The sequence below is a fragment of the Nelumbo nucifera genome, chromosome 1 (genome assembly GCF_055504915.1).
Source record: "Nelumbo nucifera cultivar China Antique chromosome 1, China Antique-T2T, whole genome shotgun sequence".
Classification (NCBI taxonomy): Eukaryota; Viridiplantae; Streptophyta; class Magnoliopsida; order Proteales; family Nelumbonaceae; genus Nelumbo; species Nelumbo nucifera.
The window spans coordinates 92,054,214-92,075,050 of NC_142649.1; the positions used below are offsets into that span (position 1 = coordinate 92,054,214).

Below are 20,837 nucleotides of genomic sequence, written 5' to 3' on the forward strand. Positions count from 1 at the left end.
CGGGTCACCTGGTGACACAGACATTTCGCTCGGAAGGCTTTAATCTGATAGGACACGGTCTCAACAAAACCCTAATCAGCCTATAATTAGGGCACGACAAATTAATAATTGGTCAAGGGATAAAACCACAGAGCACAGGACACGTGGCGGTAAACCTGTCCGGCATCCATTGGTGTTTTTCCTCTCACACGCCACGAAACCGGACTTTCTTGTTACACAAATCTACGACGTCCGTTGGGGCCCCACTCTAATAGAGTGCAGCATACGTCGTCCGTCCACGTAAGCAGCAAAAGAAGCCGGTCCCGAGGGCGATAGGACCGCTACCGTGAACGAAGCCCTACTGGGCAACCGGCTAACCGTTTGCTGCGGTTTCTCGCTCGCCCCTATAAAACGGATATAGACGGCGCCCGTTGCGGCTTTGGGAGCGGGATTTTAGAAGAAAAAGCCAGAGTGCTCTCTGAGGAGAGGAAGAAGAGGGGAGAAGGGAGAGCTAGAGCGGGTTCAGAGCCAGAGACACCCTTCGCTTCGAACTCGCTGAGACACTAAAGTACCCACAAACCCTAACCCTAACCCCAGTTTCTACTGTTTTGATTCATTATTCGCTTTGTTTTTGCTATTTCTAGTGTTTATGTTGCTTCAGATCTGTTCTCTTCCATTCGAAGTTTGTCCTTTCTGAGGTTTTGCAGGGTTTCTGTTATGGGTTTAACTACTTTTTTCTTTATTTTATTGTATTACGAAATTTGCCTCTGTGTTTTGATAGTGAAGTCATTTTTTCTTTCCTGGGCATTGGCTGTTATTTTGTGTTTTCGTGTCTGATTTCTTGCTTGGTCTGTGGAATTAGATGGATCGGTACCAGAGGGTGGAGAAGCCAAGGGCGGAGACGCCGATAAACGAGAACGAGATTCGGATAACCACTCAAGGGAGGATGAGGAACTACATTACTTATGCGACCAGTCTGCTCCAGGTCTTTTTGTTCTCCTTATCCTTTTGGCGAGTTTGGTTGTTGTCCATGTACAGTAAAAATTGTGAATGGTTAATGGTATTCCGAGTTGTCATAGAGATAAAATTACATCAAGGAAAATGGGCACCAAAAACGTACGAGTTAAGAACAAATCATAAAAATGTAAGAGTTGAGAAAGAAAAGGAAGATAATAGTTTGCGAGACTATTCCTCATTTTCCTTGAAATCATATTTTGAGAAAGGTTCACAACCCATTCTTATATATCAATCATGATTGCATCTGTACCTTCTGGGGTGAGTTTGCTGTAAGTTATGAACACATGATCTGAAGTTTTGTATCAATTCTTTGCAATTGATAAATATGGTATGTAAGTTGTTTTTTAGCGTTTTTTTTTTTTCATTTTTGGAGGTCTTGATAAAATTTATGTTTATTATCTTCCATGCTGATGTGTCTCACAAGAAAGCAACATTTTTTTTTTTTTTTTGTGATTTGGAGTTCTTTCCTATTTATGATATATTCTGCTATAATTATTACTAATTAGAACATGCCGTATTTAGGATTTTTGTCCTATAATTTTTTGTACCAGCTATGATCAGTGTGTGACATTATTTTTTTTGTTATAGAATAGTCCAACAGATTTCACAGCCACTTCTGTAATTTTTGTTCAGACGAAATTCATTTTGTTATAGAATGGTTAGTTTCATTAAGGTGATTATTAGCAAAGTAAAAGATGAAACTAACCATTTCTTACTAATGTTTCTGTTGTGTCTGACAACAATATATCAATTTACTGCACAACTTGTCAGCACAAGCAACTATAAGAAAACTGTTAGTACAAGCAAGATCTGGCATGCTTGCTGAACCGGGTTTCTTATAGTACAAGCAACCATAAGAAAATTGTCACCAAAACTTGTTCTAAAACTGGTTTGTTTTTCTCTATAGGAGAAGGGTTCTAATGAAATTGTTCTTAAGGCCATGGGAAGAGCCATCAACAAAACTGTGATGATTGCTGAACTGATTAAGGTAGGTAGGATGTGAGTTACAACTGATTTTATTGTTTTTCCAATTTCTGTTGTGTCATTTGGATTGAACATTTGAACTAAAATGCATGTCACTTTCAGAGAAGGATTGCTGGTCTCCATCAGAACACATCAATTGGGTCTACTGATATAACTGATATGTGGGAGCCACTTGAAGAAGGCCTGCTCCCGTAAGGGTCAAAATATATACTTGCGACCTCTAGTTTCTTCCACAAAAAGTATGATAAACTTCTAGGCTAATATTTTTGCTCTTCTTGCAGCTTAGAAACCACTCGCCATGTTTCAATGATAACAATCACTTTGTCAAAGAAAGAGCTAGATACATCCTCCACTGGGTAAGAAAGAATAGTCTCAATTGAGATGAAGGGTTTTATCCTTTTCCTTTTCTCTATTTTTCTTCTTGCTTTTGCTGATAATGTGAATCATCAATAGAAAATCTTGATTCACTGGGACTCATAATTTTAGATTTTTCCATCAGATTGTACTATCATGTAATTTTGTCAGTTCCCATTCACACCGTATTGATTTGTTGTGCCTTCATGTTAATGATTTAAAGGTAGATGCCCATGAGAAGCTAATACTGTGATTCTGGAACCTCATTGAAAAGTCTATTGCCCTTGGAAAGGGATTCACAAGAAGGGTGAATTTGTTTAGATGTTTATAAATGTGGCATTCAGTATTCCAACCACCTTATTGATTTGTTGTGCCTTCATGTTAATGATTTAAAGGTAGATGCCCATGAGAAGCTAATACTGTGATTCTGGAACCTCATTGAAAAGTCTATTGTCCTTGGAAAGGGATTCACAAGAAGGGTGAAGATATTTTGTTTAGATGTTTATAGATGTGGCATTCAGTATTCCAACCACCAACCCCTATTGAAAAAGATGGGCTCTTAGTTGTTTTAAATATAGAATGAGATGATTCTAATCTGGGACTGTTATTCCACTAAAATTTGGATGTTGTTAATACTTGTTTTTCTTTAGATTGAAATATAGTTATTGAACATTGAGAAAAGACTTGGTTGGTGAGGATATGGTGCTTGCAATTTATAGACCACTAACTTGTTTCCTTTTAGAGTTTGAAATGTTCTGTAGGGCATTAGATGCAATATATGATTATTTTGCCATTTTTTTTCTTTAGAATCTATTTTAGTTCTATAATTTGCATGGTGCTTCCTTGTAATTGTGATATTTACCTAAATATCTGTGTTTCAGGAGACTATATATTTCATTTTTTGAGAATAAATCCATTCTTCTTGGTGGACTGCTATTGGGTTTTAGAAATGACATAGAGGATCTGGATTGTCTCTCTTGTCCTTTGTTTTATATTTGGTGAATGATCCTCATGGTTGCTTTTTAACTGCTGGATTTTTCACTCTTTCCTAAAATACAGATACCAACCACCTATTCCAGTTGATCAAGTAAAACCATGGGCTGAATTTGACTATGAAGGAGGTTAGGAATGATTTTCACTTTTTTTTGGTAATTTTTTTTGTTGACTTTCCTTTACTTTTGTGAATATATGGTTAGAATTTAATTTTTTATCTCATGTAACCCAGAGGGCTCTCCTGCCATGCGAGGTAGAGGACGTGGTGGTCGAGGTAGGGGTAGGGGCAGAGGTATTTTTCTATCTCTTCAAAATTATATTTTCATGCTTCGAAACTTGTAATTGTGGCTCATTATTTTCTGAATTTTTACAAAAGTAGTCAGACTATTATACTGATAAAAAGAGGTAGTCAGACTATAGAGGACAACACCTAGTTCTTTATTAAAGTCTAAAACAGTTAGTCTCAGTTTGGAAAGAGTACAAATACAAATACGTGCATTACAAATGCATACAAAATAATACTAAATACAAGGTTTTACAATCTACATATATTGTATTTGTACTCCTTCCAAACTGAGCCTTTAAGAAAAGGTGTCAATACTAAAACATCTTAGTGAAAATTTCTGTCTTTGAATGAGACTGAGCTTTGTATATTCTGATCATGTCACACAGATCGATATAAAAATTGAAATTTTCTTACCTTTCCATTCTGAGAATATCATGGTTCCTGATAGTTGACAATGCATCATAGACAACCAACTGCCAGCAGGTGGCCACTGCAAATTAATGTTCAAGACTTCAAGCAATGATTTAAAAGGCGCGCCTAGGTGCATAGTAGAGGCGCATTTTATGGTAGGCGCCTCACCCAGGGCCTAGGCGCAGCCCATTCAAAAGGCGAAAGCCTGGTGCGCCTGGTGCACCTTGTGCCTTAGCCCAGGCGTGTGCCTTTGGAAAATTTGCCGCTTTTTCCATTTTTTTGAGTCTGGTCGCTGGGCCCCCCCAGACCCCCGTGCCACGCCCCTCGAGGCCAGCCCAAACAAGGCCATGTTAGGGTCTTAAATTCTTAGTTTTCACACAAAAAATAATAATTTTATAGTTTTAATTGCTTTTAAGAAGATATTTTATTAGGATGAATGAATGGACAACATTACCAAATAGGGGATTCTTGAAGCTTCGGTGAGCGATCCTAATAAAATATTTTCTTAAAAGCAATTAAAACTATAAAATTTTTATTTTTTGTGTAAAAACTAAGAATTTAAGACCCTAACATGGCCTTGTTTGGGCTTGCCTCGAGGGGCGTGGCACAAAGGCGGCTCGTAGAGTTAGGAATGTAATATGTCACATTAGCTACCTACTTGACGCAATTGAGAAAAAAAAGAGATTGTGGGTTTTATATGTTTGATTTCATTTTTAAATTCTCATTTGAATATGCTTTACATAATTATATTTATGTATTTTAATTTTAGATAATAGGTTTTTTAAAACATTTATTTTAAAACTTAAGTTTATATTTTTATTAATATTATGTTTTATAATTTTTTGCATTTTTTTGATTTTTTAGCTTTTTTTTTTATTTTGTGCCTTGCCTCGAAAAGGCGCGTGCCTCGCCTGGCCCTTGCACCTTGCACTTTTAAAACACCGACTTCAAGTTACAAAACTGGAAAGACCATTTTCTTTATTTATGGCTGCTACAAAGTCTAATAAGTTGACAAGGATTTGAAGCATGTTGCTTGAATGATCATACACGTTTCAATTGTGTGGGAATGCTAAATTGGTTTGCCATGTTTTTCAAGTTCTTAGGTCCTTCGCAGCTAATTAATTGTACTTCTATATATTCAGTTTGTAGGCCTTTTGCGGTCTTTTCTTTTATACTTTCTATTTCAGCCTTTGTTGTAAAGTTTAGAATACATGATTCATATCATGTTTTCTTGTGATTATAGGAAATAACAATGGTATGGGGGAGTACAATGGAGATGGAGGTTGGGATGGTGGGCGTGCGTATGGTGGAAGAGGCAGAGGCCGTGGAAGAAGCCGCAATTTCCGTGGGCGTGGAAGAGGTTATGGTGGTGATGCACAACATGAATCTGGTGGTTATAATGATTATGGTGGATCCGAAGGACCAGCAGTCCAAGGCCGTGGTAAGCTGATGCATTCAACTGTGACACTTCAATTTTTCCCATTCCCATGATTTTACATAATGATTCAGATTCGGTCAACCAGCATTATTGTTTTTATCTATGAAAGGATTGGTGTGCTATAAGCTTGTCACTTGGCAATTGACGAGATTCCAGATGGATGGGCAATTATTACGTTTTAGCTCTTCCAATGTTTCATATATTTTCTTATTCCTTTAGATCGTTATTTCCCACCCCTTCTCGAGTAGTCATACTTGTGTTGAGGCTTTATGTGTGAATGTGTTTCATATGTTTTCTTCTCCTTTTTTACTTTAGATTGCTATTTTGGTGCTTTGGGAGGAGCTCCAATGCTACTCTCCTCGACCTTTGTAGTTTGTTTACTGTTTATCCATGGAAAAAATTTCAGCTAGGCTATGTTTGGTTTGAAGGAAAGGGTGAGGAAAGGAAAGGAAAGATGGGGAAACCAACAAGGTTTGTAAAGGTTTTCCTACCTTTCCTTTCCCTACTTTTTCCTTCAAACCAAACACAGCCTAAAAGTATCGCATGAGCATATATGCAATTATCTCCTTTGGTTCTCATGCAGCCTCCCATATGTATTTTCTTAAATGTTTTTAGTAAGTAGTGTTATTTTGAGTTTTGCAGGGCGTGGTCGCGGTAGAGGAAGGGGCCGTGGTGGGCGTGGAAGGGATTTTAGATCAGATGGGCCAATCCAGGCAGCTGCTTGAGCCCTAGACTCTGCTGAGAACCAATATTTGGTTAGAGTGGAAAAGAAGTTCTGGATGCCTGCTCTGCTGATCATGTTATTTCTTCTTCTAAGAGAGAATGGACTTTTAACTGATATATTTTTAGGCAATTTCAATCGATTGCTAGTGGTAAGCAGCTGCTGCAATCGTTGTGCAGCAGCTATGTTTTTGTAGTTAGGTTGGTAGGATTATTCTCATTTGTTATTGGCAGAAAAGAATCATGGTGTTCGATATACCCAGAAAAAAATTGTACAATTTCTCTGATGCTTTTTTTTTTTTAGGAAATAATAGAGCAGTACATTCTTTCATTCTTCCAACTTTTCTACCCCTGTTTTGAGTTTAAAGTAAAACATTTCAACGCTGAGCCCACTGTGTTTGTTTCTTTTAGAGACGGCTGGTTCTCAATATCTGTCGAATGTCTTGTGGTTGAGAGAGAGAGAAATCATTTACATGCTTTGTGCCTTTGTCTTTGTTACCTAGCCACCAAGATGGATCCCCAAATGCTTCAGTGTTGATTGTACAGTAGAGCTCGCTCTTAAACCCGTATTTTGTGTCCCCAATGTTTGAATTCCAGAGGCCAGGGCATCTATATTAGCGACAGATCAGTAGTGGTTCGGAGTTTGGACTGAAGACGGATTCAAACCCCGTGATTTCTCCATGTTCCACCGTGAACATTATCACATTCCTAAACAATCTCCCAGAATTAGACTACAGGATGTGCTTTTGGCTCATTAGCTTATCACATTCCTAAACAATCTCCCAGAATTAAACTACAGGATGTGTTTTTGGCTCATTAGCTGTTCCTATTATCAGACAATCCCTTGTTGAGATATTTGAATAAAAAGAGAAAACGGAGGAGATACAAGGCATCATCGCTCGGTGGAATTGCGTGCAAACTTTCTACCATAAGCTCCCTCCTAGTTGGCTGCCGAAGTATTTTTTTTGTTGGTAAATCTACAAACCTTCCTCGCTCACATGCCAAAACAGATAGGTGGCTGTCATGATTTCTTCTTGAGGCACGCCGCACGCCGCACGCCGCACGCCCCAGCCCCAGCATTACCAATGCTTCTAGCCTTCTATAGAGGAGTTGGATTTACTACCCACGGTACACTTCCCACACTACCCACAATGCAATACAGCCGTAGAAGTGGAGTGTGTCAACCTACAATGGAGAATTCCCCTATGTATGGCTGTATTGCCCTGTTGATAACGTGTTAGTAGCGTCTTATGGGTAATATATCTGAGCTTCTTCCTAGAGATGCCCTTGCTTAATTCTGGAAACCTAATTGTTTTGTCCAAGTATATTGCCCATTTGAAATGTGCACTTGAAATGATTCAAATGATTCATGACTAAAGATGCATTTTTGAATTTTGATGTGTTGGATGTTCTAAGTCCAGTTTTACTTGTCACAGTGTTCCTCGCACCGATCTCACAGCATGTCCTCGCCACACATCGGGAAACCTCCTGTACTTGTATTTATTATTCATGGAGAGATGTTTTCAATATGGGATGTGGCTGTGAGGTTGGTGGGAGGAGAGCTCTGTAAGAAAAAGATCTTAATTCAGATGATCCTAGGGTATTACTAAGGTAAGAGTTACCAAAATCAAGTTTTCTGTTTATTCCACCATATGGAGTGCAAATTTCTTCACTCTGTAAAACTTGGATTTTTGCTTATTCTACATGGAAACAAATAGCATTTTGCCATTTTCTCTGCATCATTCATATGCACCTCAAAGGCAAGTGTTTTACGAGTTTTCACCCCTTATTTTGGCAAGAAATGTTGGGCGGTTGGCATAGGTTGAGGTTTATTTCTTCCATTTGTTTGGTTCTATATTCTATTCGAATGTCCCTTTAATGTTTTAATACTAAGATCACTAATAGTTTCCTTTCAATTTCTTAGAGATCCATTGCCTTTACTCGATGTTAAGAAATCAGAATAGCAACGTTGCAAAGTATATTAGAGAGGCAATTTTAGGATTATGTATTGCAAATACACCATACGCTATGAACAACTTATAGATACAATGAAATGATTAGAATAGACATTTGATACATTAGGAAACTCCATATCAACTCAACAAATGCATTAATAACACTAAAACACAAGGTTCAAACCATGGTTTTTAAAACCGGACCGGACTGGACGGTTGGACTGGAAAAACCAGAAACCGGTCATCTGACTGGTTCCGTTTTCCCCAAAAACCGGATTTCCCCCCAAAACTATTGATTTTGGTCAGTGAACCACTGAATCGGGTGGTTAACCGTTTTGACCGTTTTTTAATTTAATTTTTTATTTTTCTGTCAGAACGGGCTGAGCATTCAGTTCGAACGGTTAGACCATTCGACCTAGTAACTGGACCCCTGACCGGTTTGGTCACTGAGTCGGTTTTAAAAACCATGGTTCAAACAACTATAAATAAAGCATAAGCACATAATAAAAACACCTTTCATAGTCATGATTTTCCTGTTTTTTAATGGACAAAGGCATGTGTTATATACACATATGCAAGTAAATGGTAACTAAAGATATAATCTGATATTGTATATCAAATTTAATTTTTATGACCTACACCAAAACTAAGGCAAGTATCTACTTTATAATAGTATAGTTCTTAAAATTATCTATATCTATGCATATTAAAATGGGATGTGCCAAGCAAGTACTTTCATGCTTTTTGGTTATTTCTAAGAAACACTTATCTTTTTTTGGTTGTTTTTAAGAAGCATTATCTTTTCTTTTTGATTTTTTTTCTCATTTTAAAATTGAATAAAATAACTTAAGTGGCCAATAAGCTTTAAGACTTTTTATCTCCTCTCATTAACTTACCATTAACATTTGTCTTTCTCATTAACACCTTTAATTATCTCTTCTCATTAATTATGCCATTATTTCTCTCCTTCGTTCATGCCATTAAATCTCTCTCCTCTTCATTACTCCATTAAATTGCCTAAAATTCATTAACTTTATCTATATCTATATCCATTTTTATTTATCTATAATTTTATAAAGATTAGATATGTTTATCTTAAATTATAATTATCAACAAAAATAATTATATTAAAATGAAGATATTCAATGATATATTATTAGGCTAAATAATCAATTTCAATTTCAAAGATAATTAATTTTTAAGTTGATTAATTAAGTAATTTATATTTTAGAATAAATATTATTTAGTTCACTCAACAAATAAAACTAGTGTTTTAAAAATCAGTTGGAGGCTAAATAGTTTTTGCCTCTAGGTTGTGGGTCAATGGTTCAACTGTCTGAATTGGATAAATCAAACCATGACGCATTGTGCATCTGTATATGTATAATATAATTACATTTTGTGTGTGTATATATTAGTTTAGGTTCAATTGTACTTTTCATTTTCATTTTTAACTTTTTTATAAATAAAGATATAGAAATTGAAACTTGGGACCACAAATGATTTTTTTTAGGTATAGTGGGGTTGCAAAGATTGTGAAAAGTTACCCAAAATAGAAAAATATTATCCCAACTAGACAACTAAGGACAAAGTTAAGTCCTTAAGGAGTTTTAAATGCATTGTATATTGTAACCTATGACCCAATGACTAGATCAAAAGGGTCAATGATTCATTTGTCTACGTTGAACGGGTTTTGATCAAATCAACGGTTTTTGACAAAATAGTACGGTATTGGAAACCTAAAAGGCCAAGTGATGGTTCAAATTGTTTAACCATTTAAGTCAATGGTGAGTTAAAAACATTAAATAAAACATCCTAACAATTGTAGTCCATTTATATTCCATTTGAAATAATAAAAATTAATTAACTATAGTAAAAATAATTTATTAAATTACTTAAATAAAATAAAAATAAAAATTAATTATTAGTATTATTATTGATAAATTTTTTATTAATATAATAGTTTAGACAATAAGTAGAGAGTGCAACCTATACACCCCTAAAAAACCTAATGTTATTGCTTTATAATTAATTATTATTTATTTATTAATCTCTCTCTCTCTCTCTCTCTCTTTCAAAGCAATATACTATTATTATTATTATTATCATTTTTAAAAGTAAATCAAGAATACATATGAGATATTAGAGAGAACAACTAATAGGTTTGACTTTTGACAGAGAATTAATAATCATGCTTAAGAACTAGGGGTCAAGTCACTTATGACTTTCACATTATACAATGCCTAGGGGCTATGCCTAAGGGTCAGACCTGCACACCAATCATTAATTAGCTGGCTCTTGTGAATTGGGAAATAGGAATTGAGACATGGGAATGGTTATGCTAAGGTCACATGCATTATTACCATATACTCAGTTTGGTTCAGATTTACTTTGATTTACAAATTTATACACCGCAACAGAACTATTCAGTTGGGTTTTTCTTATTTCTAAACCGAAACAACTAGCTTATTTGAGAACCAACTACATCAGTTCGAGTTGGATCAGTTTGGTCGGTTTTTACAGTAGTGTGAACAACCCTAGTATTTTGAACTACAATATCACCATTAAATGTCATTAATAAGGTTAGACTCACCAAAATAGCCTTAAACTTGGAATTTACACTAAATATGGTGCAATTGTTTTGGGTAGTAATTCAATTTTCAAAATATAATTTCAAAATTCAAATTTATTAAAAAATTTAAAATTCAAACAATTGTATCCGCCAATACATTGGATATAGGTGATATACCTATGCCACATGCTTGTAAAAATAATTACTTTAATAAATTAGTTTGTGTTTAATATGGCTTTCTCACTTATATATATATATATATATATATATATATATATAGACACACACACACACTAAATTAATGTTATGTCTCTTTGTGCTCCCATTACCCCAAGGGTATAATCTCTCAAAATCTCTCTCTCTAACCATTTCCTATAATCTCTCCCAACCCACACAAATGGAAACTTTCCTAAAAAGCAACCCGTCCATGTAGTCACGTGGCAGCCTTCTCTTCTTCATTAGAGATCCACTCCATCTCTCTTTCTCTCTCATGTTCCCAAACCTAGCCAACCCCCTCCTAAAATTTCTCCTAAACTATCTCTCCCACCTAAAATTCCTCTTAATCTATATTACATGCCCAATAAACCATCTAAAAACCAGAAAAGGTGGTTAAATTAATCTTTGAAATATTTTGATATTTCTTCTTCAAAAAAAATATTTTTGATAAGTTTCCTGATATTTTGAATGTAATTCAGTAAATATCAACACCCAAACTATATTTTTTTGTAATTTTGGTAAATTGGAAAGTATGATTATTAAAAATTACATACTGAAAATTACTGATTTTTGTAATTTAATTTCATAAATATTTGAAAATTAATTATTGAAATCAATAATTACTGAAAATTTGATAATTAATTAAAATATTAATAAATAGAAATTTAATAATTAAGCATTATTGGTAATTTTTCATTGAAAAGTTTGTTTCAATAAATATAAATTTATTCTTTATATTCTCAGTAATTTATTTTTTAGTGGAAAATTAATTTTAATAAATATAAATCCAATTTTTATATTTTTAGTAATTTTGATATTTATTATAATTTTTGAGCAATAATTAGTGATTTTGAAAATTTAATTTAGTGAATGTTAAATTCTAAAACGTCCAATTATTTAAATAAATAATTGGAAAATTTTAATAGTTTCCATAGGTATTGGGTACTAAATTTATAATTACTATAATTATTGGAACCATATTTATGGGTTTGGGGGTGTTATAGGTTTGTGGATGACTCCTTGGATAGGAATTGCAATAGATAGGTTCAGGGCGGGAATCATACTCCCTGTCCCCACCCCGAATTTTAAATTAATTCCTACCTTTGATCCTAATCCTTGTTAGGAAAAATTAAGCCTGGATCCCTGATCCTCAATGGAGACACGTTTCCCTAAATTTTTTAATTAAAAGTTTATTTTCAGAAAGGTAATGATTTAAAATAAAGGAAAATTAAAATGCAAATAGTATTTTGATGTATATATATATATATATATATATACTCGGGGTCGATGCAAGGTGTGGACTTCACTCCCCATCCTTGCCCCGCTTCCCAATCGGGTATTCCTATTAATCCCATCCCCACATTGTCCCTCCTAAGGTAGTCTCCATCCCAATCCCCGCCTATTGAGGAGGTCGGATACTTGATGGAGATGGAGAAAATTGCCATCCTACCATCAGGTTGTATAGCCCAATAGAGTAAAAGGTTTTAATAAACTCTAATATCTTTTTTCCATGCATCACATGGGGCCCACTAGTTGCCAATAAATGTAAGTCTATGCATAAACACTTGTGGTTATGGGGTGAAGCCTAGAGGAGTAGAGGGGAGTCAAAATTACATTACACACTAACATTTTCAAACCATCCTTGACCTGGCTGGTCTGTATTCATCACCTAGACATGATTCCAATTTTGGTTAACTCTAAATCCACTATTATTTAAATAAACTGTTGACTTGATTAGTGACCCATCTACTTGGAAAGTTGAAACTTAAAACTTAAAACTTAAAACTTAACCCAATTGAATTAGTCAGTGGATCATATAGGTGTAAATCTAGCTGTGTTGGGTTGGCATGACACGACTTTGTGGGCTGCCCATGCATTGGCAGGCCGTGTTTACCTCCTCTAGGATAATTTAGAGGTCAAGCTTGACATGAATCATGGCACAAGCCCATGCGGGCCCGGGTTGTGGGCCTAGGCTAAGCCAAGCTAATCTTTTTTTTTTTTTTGACATTTCTATTTTTTTTCCATTTCTTTTTGCTAAGTGATACAAACTTTGGAAAAAAAATAAAAATTTAACAAAAAATACTTAACAAAATACCAAATAGACAACAACTTGAAAAAAATAGAAATTTTATTTCATTTGAATTTGAACAATACAATGGAATATTGGAAATGGAATAAAATATAAAAACAATATAAAAATTATAAATAAAAAATACAATGTTACTAAAACAATAACAAATAATTTAAATAAAATTGAAAAACAAAATTTACTAAACTCTTAAAATTGTATACAATTATTGAGTATACAAAAAAATATTGACTTCATCATTTTTCATTAAGTTTCATTTCCATCTTCTTAACCCTGATTATCATTTACTTCAAGTGAAGTGTCATGTCTTCTTTTATCTTGTAATCTATACTCAATATCCAAACAATCTTTCAAGCATATGCACATCTTCAGGCTTTGATCATTTATGTGATTTCTTTTATTGTCTAGCACCCTAATACCTACACTAAAACAACACTCCAATGAAACTTTACACACTGGAGGGGTTAATAGATCACATGCCATGGCGGAAAAAACAAGATAAATTTTTTCATATTCACTCTAATAGGCTAAAATATCAAAACTATTTATTCCCTCTGAGTCAAAGGAATCACTTAAATTAAAAACTAGCTTATAAATAAAAATTAAGCTCACTAATGAATTTGATGATGAAGTGGCAACAGATTTTCCATATTCACTCTACTAGACTAAAATTTCTCTTCCACTACTAGAACTAGATGTTTCAGAAGTGGAAGTTGTAGTAGTTGTATTTGTACAAGTTTTCTTATGCCTTAATAATTGAAATTCATATAAATTGCACATTAAAATTATTAATTTCTTATTTTTATTTCCAATTTCAATATTCAAATTTTCACAATAAGATTCAAGTAAAACATCTAAACCATCTTTTCTAATCCTATGATCTAATATTGTAGGTAATCAATATAGAGGTGAAATATTTTTTCAATACTTTTTAAATTTAAATTCCATATACTTTTAAAATTTGAATTATTTCTATATTTTGCAAAATATTAACTAACCATAAAAAATGATTAACTAAAATGCAACTAGTTGGATATTAAACACTCGAAAATTCATTAGTTGTATCATAAAAAATGTGTAAAATTTATACAAATTGCCATTTCCTAGTCATCTTCAATTATAAAATGGGCAAATTTCTTAAATTAGCCTTACTGTTTAGCTAATTGACTAACTCTACCCTTATTGTTTAACTATTATCTTAGAGTACACCTAAGTTTTCTAACAATTGAGTAAAACCTCCCCTACCGTTAACTTTCCGTCACACTCAGTCACATATGACATCACATGACTGATATTTTTCAAAAATTCCAAAAATACCCTTACAAATCTCTCTCTCTCTCTCTTTCTCTCTCCTAACCTCTTTCCCTACATAGTGGACTGTTCTAACATAGATTAATCAGAAAATCTTAGATCTGAGTATCTCCATGCTGAAAGACTTGGGAGTCCATGCTCCTCCGACGATCAAATCTAGTCCAAATCTTAGATCTGAGACTCCACATCGCCTCCCTCACCGGATCTCAGATCTGAGACTCTGGTGAGGGAGACGGCATGGAGTCAGTCTAGTCTTAGATTTGAACTCATTCCTAACATATCACGCTAGAAGCTGAGATTTCCCGACAACTGAATATCCAATTAAGATGACCTTGAACATGTAATCAATCTTTTGAATGAATTCTCCATACAAGTTCGACATCCTAACTCCAATTAAATTCCTCCTCAATCTCCCAATTCAACAATGAACAAAACCAGAAACCTCAAGCCAATCAAGCTAGAAACGAATAAGGTGGGTGAAGGGATTAGAGATCCATCATATGGATGGCCGAACCCTATAGGTAGGTTGGGCGAAATTTCAAAAATTTCCTCTCCCCTCACCTAGGAATCACATTCTCTGTTTTAGAAAATGTGCATTTTCAAGGATCAATCTTGAAGCATAAACCAAACCAGATCTGAAACCAGAACCAGGAGAGAGATATACCTGATACGGAGAAGCAGCATCTCCCAATGGAGGTGTTCATGCCCAAGGAAGGATCCAAAAACTGCTCCCACTGAAGATGGCGTAGTGTAGGATGGAGCAGAATCAGCAATGTTCGTCCAACGAACCGAATCCTTCACAAGAATTCGCTAGAGGCTGTGAGCACAACTTCAGATCAGCCTTTCTCCAAAGACTGATATCAAGATCCAATCTTGATCGTTCCTGCTAGAAGGAAGAGATCGAACTGGCAGTAATGGCGGCGGCAGGAAGGAGGAGGCAAGGAGAAAACAACCCAGTCTCACTGGGTGTTGTGATCTCTTCTCTGATTTGAATGTGATCATCATCTAAAGCTGCTGCCCCCTTCTCCTTTTATAATCTTAAAGGGATCAGCTCCTAATCCCATTAGGAGTTGCTGATCCAAATCATATTTGGATCTGAATTCCCCTCTAAGAGATAAGGATAAACCCTTATCTTATCTGCAGATTAGATCAGCCCTCTCCTAATCTTATTAGGAGGCTTCCAGATTTGAATCTGTATTCAAATTTAGACTCTCTGAGTGGATAGGGTAAGACCCTATCCTATCTGCTAATCTAATCTCATATTCGCCCCCTCTTTAACTAATCAAATAAGCCTAGTTCGAAATGGGCTTTAGGCCAAATAAGAGCATGTGCTCACTTAGCCTTCCAAACTGCTACCCAATTGGGCTTCCTTGTATGGCGTGGGACCCAAGCATTGATCTACACATCAACCACAAGGGTTCGGCCTAGCCTTTGTTATAAGGCCTAGCCGAATTCACTAGAAAGCCTAGTGAACACCTTGAGCCCATCACATGGACTCTATGGGCCCAACACTTACACTAAGTGGTCCCTGGGCCAAGCCACCTTGTAACACACAGGGACTGTGGGCAGATGCAAGATTAGCCCATCAGGTATTACCCTCAATGGTTTTACACTTAACCTCTCAGCCCATAATGATCATACACTGCCTAACAAGAGAGGACCTTTCCCTTGGCTGCAAGGAATAGTGTTGCACTCTCTACTCACATGGATCACGGGAATTAAAACCTTTTGCAAACAATTTGAAACCGTAACATATATATACTTTTATATCTGTATATAAAATATATTTTGCAAAGCAAATCTCAACGATTGAAATTGGCTGCCGGCAGTCTTGGTTTCCATCAGAGAGAGTGCATCCCCGATCATTACCTTTGTCCGACAAATGGGCTGATCCTGTCACTATGATCACCCACTCAAATGAATTCTCGGACTATCCCAACATACCCAGGTTTTGACCCCCTCTAAGGATCTCACTGATTGGCATATCAAAGACAGCCCAATCCGACACCTAGTGCAATATCATAATCGAGTATAGGGGTCAGATGTAACTTTCCAGTTTTGCCCACTAATCTCCAAGGTCCAGGGCAATATTGAAAATCTGGTCCGGTTCAGGGTTTCAAGTAAACCTACACTGCATGTGCTTCTAGTCTCACCCTGGTAGCTGAGACAGGCCACCCCAATACTTGGCAGCACACTAGTGTCAGCCTTAGCAGGATAAATCTCCCCAGACTTATCCAACGGTTGTGAACGTTCTAAACTAACACGAGTCTCATTAAGTGTCCAGTTTAAGGGTATTACATAGAAACACACCACAAGAACATGAATCAAATATGCACTTTATTCATTTACAATAAAGATCATAAGTACATCAATCTGATTGGAGCTAAGGGCATATAACTGTCTAACAGCGGGGAAATAGAAAATGATCTGCAACTCTGATTGTGTTGGAAAGAAGAAAACAAAAGAAATCGGGAGATATGAAATTTAGGTTTCTCTCCTAGAGAACTAAATGGAAATGGAGACAAGAGTGATGGATAAAGGCGAAGAAGAGAGGAAAGGAGAGAGTTAGGATTTGAGGTAATTAATGAAGAAGACGTGAGATGTGATTTCAATGGTAGTATTGTTGAAAGGGCGGTGCATGTATAGAGTTGTAGAGAGAGAAGTTGCAAGGGAGAACCCCAATTCCTTGTCCTTATGGCTATAATCTAATCAGATGTACCTCCATCCGAGTTTGATTCGATTAAAAACACCTAACATCTGAACTCAAATGGGAGAGCAATTGTTGCCGCTGGTGTGAGTTGCAGCGGTGGTGGTTGGAATGAGGTTGGTGGTGGTGACGAGCAAGGGAGGGAGAGAGAGAGAGAAAGAGAGAGAGAGAGGCGGAGGGAACAGGAGAGCAATTGTCACCACTGGTTTGAGTTGCAATGGCGATGGTTGGAATGAGGTCAATGGTGGTGAGGAGCAAGGGTGAGAGAGAGAGAGAGAGATTATTACTATTGAGTCCAAATGAAGAAGATAGTGAACAATATATTTGTTAATGGAGAGAGAGACAATGAGAGAGAGGGAGAGACAAATGAGAGAGTGAGAAGAGATCGGGGAAGAGGGAGTTTTTCTCTTAAGGGCAAAAAAGACATTTTGTCATTTTCTATTATGGTTTAACGACTATTGCAATTGTCAAAAACAATAGGGGTATTCTAAGACAATAGTTAAACAGTAAGGGTAGAGTTAGCCAATCTGCTAAATAGTAGGGATAGTTTAAGAAATTTGCCCTTATAAAATCATGTGGCATTTTTTCATTATAAAAATTAGTAAGAATATCTTTGTATGAAATACAAATTTCTAACATAGAATAGGTAGAATTTCACATTTGTTGAACATCTAATACAAATATATTATACAATTTCTAATTTTAGAAATATGATGAGAAATAATATTTAAAGCATCTTGAACACATAAATTTAAGATGTGACATGCACATCTAATATGAAATAATTTATCATTTAAATATGATTTTAGTTGAGAATTTAAAATATTTATTGTTGAATCATTATTACTAGCATTATCAAAACTAATAGAAAAAAGTTTATTTTCAATTCTATAAGTATGTAAAGTATTTAAAATACTTGAAGCAATTGTAACCATTAAAGTCTAATAAAACTTAAAATTATTATTTGTACAAGTCAATTTTCATCAATAAAATGTCCAATAACACAAATGTAACTTATATCTATACTATTATAAAAAGTACGAATGAGGGTGTGGAACTTTTCTTGACTAAAATGCCCACATTTGTTATTTAGTCCATCTCTAATTATGAAGGTTAAAAATGTAATTTCAATTAATGCTTTTCACCTCATTTAATCCCCTCTCATTAAATTTTGTATTTAAGTTATTAACTCCCCTTCTCTCTTATTAAATCCCATATTTAAGTTAATTTTTCACTAATAAATGCTACTAATTAGATCTATATCCAATACTTTAAAAAATATAAACCCATATATTTTAAAACTTACTCAAAAATAAAGTCATTCTTTGTCCAAGTGATGACTAAGCAATTCAACTATCCAAATCAAATTGACCGACCCATGAAGTCATAGTGAGATAATAAAATTTTTAAATATAAATAAATATAAAAAATTTAAAAAATGTAGAAAAATAGACACATTTATGACATTTTTTATTAATCAATTTGAAAAACAAGTGTAATAAATAAGAATTACTTTTATTGATGATGAAAATGAAATACATAATCCAAAACTAACAAAAACGAAATTATTTTCCTATTTGGCAGAGATCAATAGTTCAATTTTTGGGTCAAATCTATCAGCCTTGAATGTTATAATTGAATAATAAAAATTAATAAAATATAAAAACAAATAAAAATAAAAAATACATAAATTTTACAATAAAAAAACATTTGGGGACATGTATAATATCACATATTTACATATTAAACAAAAAATATGTGTAAACAACAATATTATTTTTACACACATGGAAATAAAAAAATTATAGAAAAAATTGAACACATCTATAACTGTACATTTACACTATTATTAAAAATATGAATAAAATCGTGGAACTTATTTTTTGACTAAAATACCCATTTTTTTGAATTTAATCCCTATTTAATTGTAAGGTTTAAAATATAGTTTGAACTACAATTATCACCTCATTGAATTCCCCCTCTTTAAATCTTGCATTTTTTTGATAAATAAATAAAAAAATATACACTAAGAAAATAAAACATTACAAAAAGAAGAGTCCGGTCGAATAGATAGGCCTGCCAATGATACCCAACTTCGGGTTTAGTGCCACTTTGGTTCCCGAACTTTAAAATGCGACAATTTAGTACCCAAACTTTCAAAACGTGCCAATCTAGTACATGTCAGTAACCAGCTCATTAACCACCCATTAAGTGCCATTTGAAAAGATACAAATACCCTTTAAGTGTCATCTAATTCTCTTTATCAACCATCCAAACATTGGCAAAAAATGAACAGTCCCAAATCCTTGCCTCTTCTGTTCAAGAAAGTTGGGGTCACCAGAATGCCCACTAAGACGTAACCCCAACTTTCTTGAATAGAAGAGCAAGGATTTGAGACTATTCATTTTTATCAACATGTGGATGGTTGATGAAGAAAATTAGATGACACTCAAAGGGCATTTGTGTCTTTTCAAAGGTCACTTAACAGATGGTTAACGGATTTGTTAACAATGGGTACTAGATTGACACATTTTGAAAGTTTGGGTACTGAATTGTCACGTTTTACAGTTTGGGGACCAAAGTGGCACTAGGCCCAAAGTACAGAGTACTAATCGGGAATTTTATAGAAAATTTTGGATATGTTATTCCTATCATTATCATCATCTAGAATTGTCATGTACACGCTTACTAGTTATATTAAAAGGTTCAAATATCAGAAGTAATTGCAACTTTAGAATTAAGTGTTGATAAAGTAGAAATAAAATTTTGTTTATATGATTAAAAAAATTTTAAAGAATATGCTCTAATTGCATTTTTAGAAGTTTTTTTATATTGGGGATTTACATATTGTTGTAAAATCTTTTTAGCTTAGTGTCTTCAACTAATAAAAATGATTGTTCAGCATGTATAATATACTTTTCTAATTATTGTCTCATTTTTATTGAGAATAAAATTACCAAAAAAAAACCACACTCTACTTATGTTTGTGATGATTGTTTACCATCTTCTTCATTTTTCATATGAATGGTCATGTCTTCCCAAATATGGCTAGTACCATCTTTGCTACTATAACTAAAATCACTCTTACATTTAAGACAAATGGTTTTTTTTTTCCATTTTTCCTCATCCTCTTGTATGGTAAATATTTTTTAGACTAGGCTAGTTGGATTAGGTGGCTTTGATAAATCTGAAAAAAAAAAGATATTAAAAGTGTTAGAAATATGAAAAGAGACATAGTGGCTTTTCGACTTTTTAGAGGTTTTGAATAAAGAAGGTTGTTTGTGTTGGATCAAACCATCAACATCTAAAATTCATTGATTTTACTATTTTACCCCTAAATTAGACTATTTGGTAATTTTGAGTTCAATTTGTACAATTTCATAAAAATAATTTATTAAATTCAAAATAATATTGAAAAATAGAAATAATTTATAAAAATAAAAAATAATTTATTAAATAGAAAAAATAAAAAAATGCATATAAGTTTATAAATTAGAAATTAGAAAAGTAATATCTTAAAAATATTAAAATATTTAATAATTAATAAAAATTAAAATAATTAATACAAATAAAATATGTTCAGTGAAGAGAAAGATGAATACGGTGAACAACGTAACTACAACAACAATGAAGAGGGATTCTCAGTAATCGTCAATACTCCCTCAAACTACTACTATTAGAGTTGAATGCGATGATTCCGATTTCGCCTGTCCACGATTCCACGTCATCTTCGCTGTTGAATGTGACGATCCCTCAAACTCGCTGCTGCTGGTTTGTCAGAGGAGTCACTAGCCGTTGCTGGTTC

General features: G+C 34.3%; 1 protein-coding gene across 1 annotated transcript; it reads left to right on the forward strand.

Annotated features, from left to right (window-relative positions):
* The first annotated feature begins 408 nt into the window (after window positions 1-408).
* Window positions 409-6,513, forward strand: LOC104589598 (uncharacterized). The gene is made up of 9 exons (XM_010247960.3): window positions 409-547; window positions 842-964; window positions 1,904-1,984; window positions 2,083-2,171; window positions 2,262-2,336; window positions 3,394-3,455; window positions 3,560-3,619; window positions 5,268-5,465; window positions 6,105-6,513. The coding sequence occupies exons 2-9, from the start codon at window positions 842-844 to the stop codon at window positions 6,185-6,187; spliced, it is 771 nt and encodes a 256-aa protein (XP_010246262.1). The 5' UTR covers window positions 409-547; the 3' UTR covers window positions 6,188-6,513.
* The last annotated feature ends 14,324 nt before the right edge of the window (window positions 6,514-20,837 follow it).

Bases quoted from the DNA above. Each gene is read 5' to 3' on its own strand.
- LOC104589598 (XM_010247960.3), top strand. From the start codon at position 842: ATGGATCGGTACCAGAGGGTGGAGAAGCCAAGGGCGGAGACGCCGATA. The intron at 2,172-2,261 runs GTAAGGGTCAAA...CTCTTCTTGCAG, and splicing joins CTTGAAGAAGGCCTGCTCCC to CTTAGAAACCACTCGCCATG. The intron at 5,466-6,104 runs GTAAGCTGATGC...TGAGTTTTGCAG, and splicing joins ACCAGCAGTCCAAGGCCGTG to GGCGTGGTCGCGGTAGAGGA.